At 52.1% G+C, this 8588-nt stretch overlaps 2 protein-coding genes across 2 annotated transcripts; both read right to left on the bottom strand.

Annotated features, from left to right (window-relative positions):
* Positions 1–2900: 2900 nt before the first annotated feature.
* PHACADRAFT_265087 (uncharacterized protein) lies at positions 2901–4090 on the bottom strand. The gene is made up of 6 exons (XM_007401555.1): positions 4037–4090; positions 3831–3976; positions 3676–3778; positions 3475–3619; positions 3116–3404; positions 2901–3057 (listed from the first exon to the last, which is right to left on the bottom strand). Exons 1-6 carry the CDS (start codon positions 4046–4048, stop codon positions 2922–2924), a joined length of 831 nt encoding a protein of 276 aa, XP_007401617.1. The 5' UTR covers positions 4049–4090; the 3' UTR covers positions 2901–2921.
* A 686-nt stretch (positions 4091–4776) lies between these two features.
* On the bottom strand, positions 4777–7096 carry PHACADRAFT_153983 (uncharacterized protein). The gene is made up of 9 exons (XM_007401554.1): positions 6940–7096; positions 6567–6883; positions 5794–6516; positions 5662–5736; positions 5550–5605; positions 5434–5493; positions 5341–5379; positions 5206–5278; positions 4777–5152 (listed from the first exon to the last, which is right to left on the bottom strand). Exons 1-9 carry the CDS (start codon positions 6982–6984, stop codon positions 5056–5058), a joined length of 1485 nt encoding a protein of 494 aa, XP_007401616.1. The 5' UTR covers positions 6985–7096; the 3' UTR covers positions 4777–5055.
* Between the last annotated feature and the right edge of the window lie 1492 nt (positions 7097–8588).

Genomic DNA, 8588 nt, shown 5'->3' with positions numbered 1-8588 from the left:
CGGGCACAGGCAGCCCCCACAGCCAAGCCTTGTCTAACGCGTCTCTCGCGCCACACGGGATACAAGGCCACAGACCATGACTGTCGTAATACCCCCACATACGCAGCAGGAGCCTGTGCAGGCCGCAAGAGCAACGTGAACAAATATTCCTTCCGATCGCTGAAGGCAGCGCGACCCTCCGAGGTCTGGCGGGCCACCCCAGCACCAAGCAAAGCTCCAGAATATCGGCACCACAGCATTTGCGACGGAGAAGCTTCACGTCAGGTTGGTGTTGCGGCGCCGGCCTCGCTCTGTCCGGCGGGTCTCGCAGGGATTAGCGCCGGAGAGGCCGTGATATACAAAATCCCGCGACACAATGATATACGCCCAAAGATGCACCACCGTGAGCATGTTAAGATGAGCTGAGTTAAAGATCGGAGGTGGGCTCCCGAGAAACAGATCGTCTAGGCCGAGGATAGATATTGGACCGAAGCGTGTGAATACTTTTGACAACGGGCGCAAGGAACACAGCCAGTCATCAAGCTTAGGCCTCCGAAAATGTTGGAATCGGAGCCGTAGTTCCTCGCCCAGATGGTGAGACAAACGTCGCCAGGCGAATCTTTGGGAGCAACTATTACATCCAGCATTCGTTCCCACTTGTTGACAGAGAACAGGTACCGGAAGATTATCTGTGGGTAGGGCCTTCCGTGCGGGGTCTTTCGAGTGGCGGCACAGCAAGATTGTGGTGGGTATCTAAACTCAAGCTGACACGAGAGTGAATGCAAGGGGTTGCACTGGATCCCGAGCGAGAAGGGGCTGTGACTGCCGGCGATGTCCGGCTTTTTAGCAGACGCACGTTCGTGGACTTCGAGTCTGGCGCGAGAAACACGAAGAGCTAAGAAGAAACTCTAATGGGCGGTGGTGACGAAAGGCCGACAAGTTGGTCATGAGCGAGCAGGACGAGCGCGGCGGGAGGACAGAGTTTGGAATCGGTTTGGGAATGGAAAATGATGGGCCACGTGGAGCCTTTGTGGCGTACTGTTAGCCGCCCTCCAATCGGCCAACCGTGTATTCTGGGCTCAACAGTATTGTTGTAGCATAATATGGGGCCTCAAATATATCAATAGTATTCATTTCTATATGAATGTATAATATGATTAAGATCAGTCCAAGGGGACTTGAGCTATGCGTGCATTACTGCACCGAAATAGCCAGGATGCCTAAATTTGGTAGCGCGCCAGACCCTCCCCCTCTCATTGACGACCATTCTTTCCACCCCATCACCATCTCCACCCTGTACAGCTGCATTTATTATCAATATTATGGTATATAATACTGCCTCCCAACTTTTTGCAGTCTAATTCCGCCTCCAGGGTTCTCTGGTCACGGCTTGGGCGGTTCTGGAGATGTCCAAGGAAAAGGACATCGCCACTTGCGACAAAGGGTTGGGGGCACAGGGAACACATGGTATGGCTTCTGTATATGTTATAATTTACTTCTCCCGCGCTCTCTTAATTTTATCATTTTTTGTTGTGTGCCAAAGGCACATCTCTGCTGACCTGCTATTTTCATGCCTGCACAGAACTTTGTGCCATAGAAACGGAACAGGCAGCTTTCCCAACATTTATCTACACCCAGAACCCGCCCCTACCTATATTTAATGTAATACATGTGTTTTATTCCTAATCTGCGCTGTGCAACGACTGTGGAAGGCCGGCGGCTCGGCCAAATCTAAGCGCCCTGCTTGAGCACTGCGTGCGCCTGGCCGGCTGCCAAGTGCTGTTTCTGCAGTCTTCTCACCAAAATATTTATAGTGCCTATAGCAACAATGGAAAAATTTTACCGCTTGGTAGAATAATATTTTATATTCATTCCAGTGGATCCGAGGTGTAGCATTTTCCTTATCTCCATGCATTTACGAGTATGGAGCAAAATGCCGTAGCCTGGCCGACTTCGGGGCACGTGACAGTAGCTCGTGACGCGCCTGGGTATCGGCAGGACGACGCGTAAATGCAGCCGCATTACAATGCATTGTGGCTACTATTGATTGCATATATGTATGCCCTTTAATTGTCATAGAAGACTGCTCACGGAGGCGGATGGGGCCTACGGGGCAGTACATTAGTCTCGGTTCCAGACATTCTAGGGCCCCATTATTAGTACTGTAAACCATGTAACAAGCGGAGTTTGAATCGGCATGCAGAGACGGTGCCGGAATTGTTCTGCAGCTCAATTGGTAACAATCCGTTGACAGATATTCATTCCCTCCCTTACTGCGACTATTTGATGATTACTTACTGACCACACCCAGTCCGGTCTCTGCGAACATCTACCAGAAGAGAGGCAGCGAGATTGCAGTACATAGGCAGAGACTCTCTTATTAACATGTTGTTTCTTCGCCTGTCTCAATAGCACGAGAGCCCTCCTTCTGTGCGTTGCAGCTGCAAACTTTATCTTCCATGCTTCAGCGGACTATGGCGCGCTGGAAGGATCGCTTGCCAATCGTGCCAATGCATACAGGATCCAAGACGGCGTACGTATCCGATTGGGCTTGCGAAGCGCACTAAGACGCCCGGAGAGAATGGGACGGGCACAGAGCTCATTAGCACCGCTCTCATATATCAGCCCAAGTTTCATTTAGACGGATGAATGCATCATGCGGAGGCAATGTAGAATCAAAGCACCGGATAACGGACCATCACATGGAAACGCCACAAAGTTGCCAAGCGGCAGTGCAAGCGCAGCCATCGTGACTTTTCAGGACGCATTTCGAGGCGATTACACAGGCTGTAATAATCTTTCAATATTTCAGAATCGGATTGGCGGTCGTCCGTGGCGGGGTAGGTGGAGTCCAACATTAGCACATGACTCAAAGGTTCACAGGCGGTCTTATCGCGTCCCAGCACTGACGTCTCCGATGCATGGATGCACCATAAACTCAATTAATCTACAAAGTTGGCTTCGCCGCTCCATGTAGCTCTTGGTTCATACCCAAGTTGTTCCATTCGCCGTATGACAGACATGTGAAAATTCGGCCTGACGTCCGGTATACGGCGACCTCTTCCTTGATGACGCTCACTGGATTACAACATCAGCATCATCCAATCGCGCGCAACAGCCGGAAACGTGCTCTTACTCGAATGTTATGTACCCCATTTGCTTGTGCGGCAGAGGTACGCGCTCGAGCAGGTTCCACCAGCGCGACCCCTGGGGTCCCAGCTCGTCGTGTATATTGGCACAAACGTCGGTATCTTCAAGCGGGGGTCTGTACCCAGGCACTGTAGAGTAGACTCCTTTCTCGCTCAGTCGTTCTGCATCGAACAACACGCCGCATTGGGCTGCGAGAACTTCGCACACCATCCACCTCAGGGAAATATTCCCCAGGTTGTGAGGCTCAATGTCCAGCACAGATCCGCCGCCAACATCTGGGAATGCAGAGGCAGGCACGGTAAGCCTCAATAAGGTTGCGACCTCTCGTGGGCCTGCTATACATACCGCCGTGACACCCCGGAAACCAGACCTCCAGGACGTCTGTCACTGGCTTTGTAGTCGTCGGGACCTTACTTGCCGGGGCCGTACGTTGTATTTCCTGGTTAGTAGGATTGCGCATTCTGCCACTGGGTTTGAAGAACACTCGGCGCTATCAACATGATCAGCGAAGTGGCCAAGCAGCTACCGGTCGCTCAACAGACGCACCTCGTCCAAAGCAAGCGCGTGCCGGAAGACTCTGATGCTGTTGTTCGAGCTTGTGAATGGCAGTGTCTTGTGTCGCACCATGCCCACGCTCGATACTGTCTCCCTGAACCAGAGTCAGCTTTTGGTTGAAAGCGCCCTCGCTTCACTGAACGCACCAAACGCCAATAAATTCGATGTCAACCGGCGTCCCAAACGTCTCCTTGAAACCTTTGGCAAGTATATTACTATCCTCGTCTTCACGCTCATAGAGCTCGTAAGCGAACGGGACCTGCTCATCGTTCCCCTTGCACAACAAACCAATCTGCAAGGATGACGTTAAGTTTGACTGACGCCGGCTGCGTGAGAAGGGCAGGATCCAAACCTTGTTCAGCATCCCGGCGAGCGCGCGCGCCGTGTATGCACCTCGAGAGAAGCCTGCGAGTCTTTGTCATGCTACGATGACATCGACTTGTAAGGGCAGGCGCACCGAAAAGACAGACCCTGTCGCCTGCCTGGTAGTTCTCCATCAGAAACTTGTAGCCCCCATATACATGCTCGTAGAGATACCTGCGGGAACATGCGTCAGCCATGCCGGCGAAACGAAGGGCACTCTGCCTCACCAAGCGATGGCCTGGTCAAGGAACTTTGCCCCCCATTGCAGAAAGTGCGATACTACGCCCGGCTTCATGTACGTCCCTATTCCGGGCTGCAGGCCAGAATTGATAAGCTTGTTTGGTAAACGTGCCATGTGCACTGGCCTGATAATAACATAGTTGTTCGTCGGTGTCTCTTCGTAACAGCTTGAAGAAGTGGACAACATTCGTGTTCTGCGGACAACGATCAACGACTGTTCATGCCAACCTCGAATGTGAAACGTACGTCTCCGTCGAAGGCACTCGACGTCCCATCGAAGCATAGCACAAGTGTACGACCTATCTCTCCATTCAGTCGAGTGTCCGAACGCAAATAATTTGGACGAACCAGAGGTTGTCGATAGGCGCCTCGCCGAAGATAGCTGGCCCCGGCAGAGATGAGCTCGAAGGATGGCGAGCTGTTTCGTGACGCAGCGTCGCGAGATCAAGTGTGCTGCCATGGGGCGGACGAAGGCAGGCAGCAGGCCTTCCTCGACATTTTAAAGACGAGTGATCTGCCACACACGCACCGTAGTATCAGGCTTCTCCCGAAGGAGAACCCTAGCCTTGACTTCCCTGCCTGCCAACTGATCCATATCGTACGGAATAGATGGTTACCTGCTTATAAACGGGACGAATTCACGCTTTGACAGATGCGCCAGGGCCGGTGCCTCATGGACCGCGCGGTTCGCTGCAAGCATTCCATTGTCTTCGGGGGATATATATATAAATACTGTACAGACGCGCTTTGGGTCCAGTCGTGGGAGAATCAAGCATCCGGGATCTTGACGAAGGCTCCAGCGCACATGGCTTTGTAACTCTCCTCGGTGAACGGCTGGTACCTATGCTTGAAATACGGCTCCACTCTGTCAACGGGCGTTAGCAAGCGTCAAAGACAGGCGGAGGAGATGCCGCTTACGCGGGGGGAACATCGATGTAACCACGGCAGTGCGTGAACGTGTCGAAGCTGTACTTGCCAAAGTAGCTGCCGTCTGAAGCGGGGAAGTCAGTGGTTCGAAGGTTACCGCGCAATGCGCACCACGCGTGCACGTACAGCCAGAAGCGCCGATCCCTCCGAAGGGCATTTCGTAAACTGCGAATGCGATGGGTAAGAATGTAGGACTACCGCAGCCAAAAAGAGACATACTGGCAAGTTGTATGAGTGTGTCGTTGAGCACCAGTGAGCCACTGTTGGTCTGGTTGCGGACTGAGTGGGGGATGATGGAGTCAGCGCATGATCAAGAAAGACACACGATAGCATACTTTTCTCCTTTATCTCTTCTTCGTTTGTGAAGGCGTATAGCACGAGAGGATGAGGGCTATCATGAAAGTTCTAGAATGTGGACGGCCATAGGGACGGCCAAACGGAACTCACCGAGCTGCGACAATGCGAATCGCTTCGTCAACGTCATCAACCTCAACGACAGCTAACACAGGCCCGAATACCTCACTATTCGTGACCGCTGTCAGAAGAGAATACTGCCGGGTGAACATGGCAGAAACTTACTCTTCCATCAATATATCGTCCAGCTTGACGTCTGCGACGACTGTATTGGAGATCCGACGCGTTACAGGGTCGCTGCGGCCACCGATTATAACTTTGCCCTTCGTTTCTTTGATCAATCGCTCAAGGCGATCATAGTGGTGTTCATTAACTATTTTTCCCCACGTCGAGTCGGGACGAAGAGGATCGAGCGGGAAGCAGACTGCATGTGCCTTCTTCATACCCTCGTAGAATGCCGGAGCGACGGACCGCGGTACCAGCGCATAGTCAGGGGCGACGCAGACCTGGACGCACAGAATCAGCATGAATGATTGAGCAGTTGGGATGTTACGCGCCTGGCCAGTGTTCAGTAGCTTTCCGTACAGCATCCTCTTCGCCACGAGCTCCATGTCGCACTCGGGGCTGACGATGACCGGACTCTTGCTCCCGAGTTCGAGCGTGAGTGGCGTCACAAACTTCGCGGCCGCCGCGGCGATCTTGCGCCCGTTGTGGATCCCTCCCGTGAAGAAAATATGGCCCCACGGGAAATCAAGCAAAGCGGTGGCTTGGGGAACTGCACCTTGAACTACAACATAAGCCTGCGTATCGAGATATTGTGGTATCAGAGATGCAAGAAGCGCGGAAGACGCAGGAGCGTGCTCTGACGGCTTGAGAACAGCGGGACAGCCGGCAGCAATGCAGCCGACTAAAGGGAGGAAGGTAATAACGACGGGATGGTTCCAAGGGCTACCAAAAACTTGAGCAAGTGATGAGCGGCAGCTTGAAGAGAGACCTACAGGATGAATAACGCGACACCTTTGGGAACATGATAAATTGTAGTGTCCCATGAGCCCCGCCATTCTTCGACCTTGGGCTTCTCGGGCCTCGTCCACTCTTCAAGGTTGTTCATAGCGTTGAGACATGCCTGGATGGCCGGAGCGGTCTCCGGGCCTGTGGTGTCCTGGCGTTCTCTCCCAAGATCCTCGATCATGGCGTCCTCGAGGGCAACGACATTGTCCTGGAGCATGCGGGCGAGCTGAATGAGCTGGCGCCGACGATAGGCCAGCGGCCTGGTGACTCCAGATTGGAAGTACTCGTGGACACGCGCATGTATCTGACAAGAAGATGTCGTGAGCGTTGCTACATGCACCATACGCTGGCGCGCAGTACCTTAGGAATCTCGGAAAGTGCTGTATAGTGGGCTTCCACAGACATTGCAAGTTTGTTCGAGGTCCAGAGGAACACCGGCGATGCACGTCAACGCCAGCACGTCTATCCTAAGATTTTATAGGAAAGTCTCTGAGACAATCATGGGAGTCCGACTTCGACTTCTTAATGGGCGCACTGCCTGAAACACGGCGCATGCTGAGCGCTGGGGCCCAAGGCCTGAGACCTGGTCTGAGGTCTGACTCACTGAGGCCTGACACACCAGAGAAATTTGGAACAGGGCATCTAGAGTCAGCTCACGCGATCGTGTTCCTCAGATACCGGCCCGCTCATCGTTTCAGTAGTGCTCAGTACCGTCAGGTCAGCCTCGCCAGCCCGCTACGTCCATAGCACCATTCTTTTGGCCCACCAAATGGTCTCTGCCCCTCAATCACCGAACGAAGCATACCATTGCAGCGCAACTTGGCGGCGATGGAATGAATCCATGGCACCATACGGTCTCGGTTACGGGTTATACGAGTGGCAAATGGTTAGTGGGAGGTATGTCCATTGACTCTACCGTTCAGGCTTGCCATCGTATTAGGGTGTACAAAAAGGATCGTTGTATTGATGAATATATTCTAGTATAATTTCCTATTTTGTTCGAATTTTTATTTTGCCTCGGGCTAGGCTCGAACCTAGGCACCCGACGTCTGGGCTAGTGTTCCCTGCAAAACTCTTAGGTTTCTTCCCTACTAGTTAATAACTAGGTAAGTAACTAGTTACTTACATGGAAGTTACTATGGGTAGTTACTGTTAAAGTGCGACTGAACTCTTGCTTTATTCTGTGCTACAGGGCCAGTATATATACATGTGAGTCAGGACCTCTGATACCGCTATAGGACCTGTGGTACTGTGAGTGTAAGCATGTATACTAAGCATGAGTAATCAGATATTGTATTACTACAAGATAATAGAGGGATCATGTGATGATATCCCCATTAGTCCGTACAGGGCAATAACAAAATCGCCCAGTTCTGACACTCCCACTCGACTAGTTATTGCCTAATCTACTGAAGACCAAGCCTAGCATAGACCGGAAATGCTCGAATTTTGTTGCACCAAGTGGTTTCGTTAACGTGTCGGCGATCATTTCGTCCGTACTAACGTAGACTATATCCACTCGTTTTTCTTCTACGTATTCGCGTATGAAGTGATATCGAATGTCGACGTGCTTGAGCCTTTGGTCATGAGCGGGATTGACTGTGAGAAAGATTCCTCCTTGGTTGTCTGCTACCAAAGGTGGTGGTGCAGTAGGAAAGTAACCTAACTCTTTTTGGAGTGACGTCAGCCAGGCTAGCTCAGAGCATGCCTCCGAAAGTGCCATGTATTCAGCTTCCGTCGAGGATCTTGCCACCGTCTTCTGCATCCGAGATGCCCATGTGACTGCTCCATCAGCCATCAAGAAAACGAAACCGGTTGTTGATCGCCGGTTATCCCAATTTTTGCCCCAGTCTGCGTCTGAATACCCTATCAAACCGGACTGATTTGAGCCAGAGTACCGGATACGATACTCGGTGGTATGACGGAGATACCAGAAGATGTGCTTCGCGGCTTCCACGTGCTGTGACATAGGGTTTTGCATGTATTGTGAGAGTCATGTGACTTCCCAG

This window comes from Phanerochaete carnosa (genome assembly GCF_000300595.1).
Source record: "Phanerochaete carnosa HHB-10118-sp unplaced genomic scaffold PHACAscaffold_13, whole genome shotgun sequence".
Taxonomy (NCBI): domain Eukaryota; kingdom Fungi; phylum Basidiomycota; class Agaricomycetes; order Polyporales; family Phanerochaetaceae; genus Phanerochaete; species Phanerochaete carnosa.
Note: the sequence above shows the minus strand (reverse complement) of the source record. Positions and strands in the feature narration are given on the sequence as shown.

Coding starts and splice junctions, on each gene's coding strand:
- PHACADRAFT_153983 (XM_007401554.1), bottom strand. CDS start 6,984: ATGTCTGTGGAAGCCCACTATACAGCACTTTCCGAGATTCCTAAG. Junction 6,884..6,939: donor CACTTTCCGAGATTCCTAAG/GTACTGCGCGCC, acceptor TCTTCTTGTCAG/ATACATGCGCGTGTCCACGA. Junction 5,606..5,661: donor ATTCGCATTGTCGCAGCTCG/GTGAGTTCCGTT, acceptor CTTTCATGATAG/CCCTCATCCTCTCGTGCTAT.
- PHACADRAFT_265087 (XM_007401555.1), bottom strand. Junction 3,405..3,474: donor GTTTCCGGGGTGTCACGGCG/GTATGTATAGCA, acceptor CTGCATTCCCAG/ATGTTGGCGGCGGATCTGTG. Junction 3,058..3,115: donor ATGGGGTACATAACATTCGA/GTAAGAGCACGT, acceptor GTTGTAATCCAG/TGAGCGTCATCAAGGAAGAG.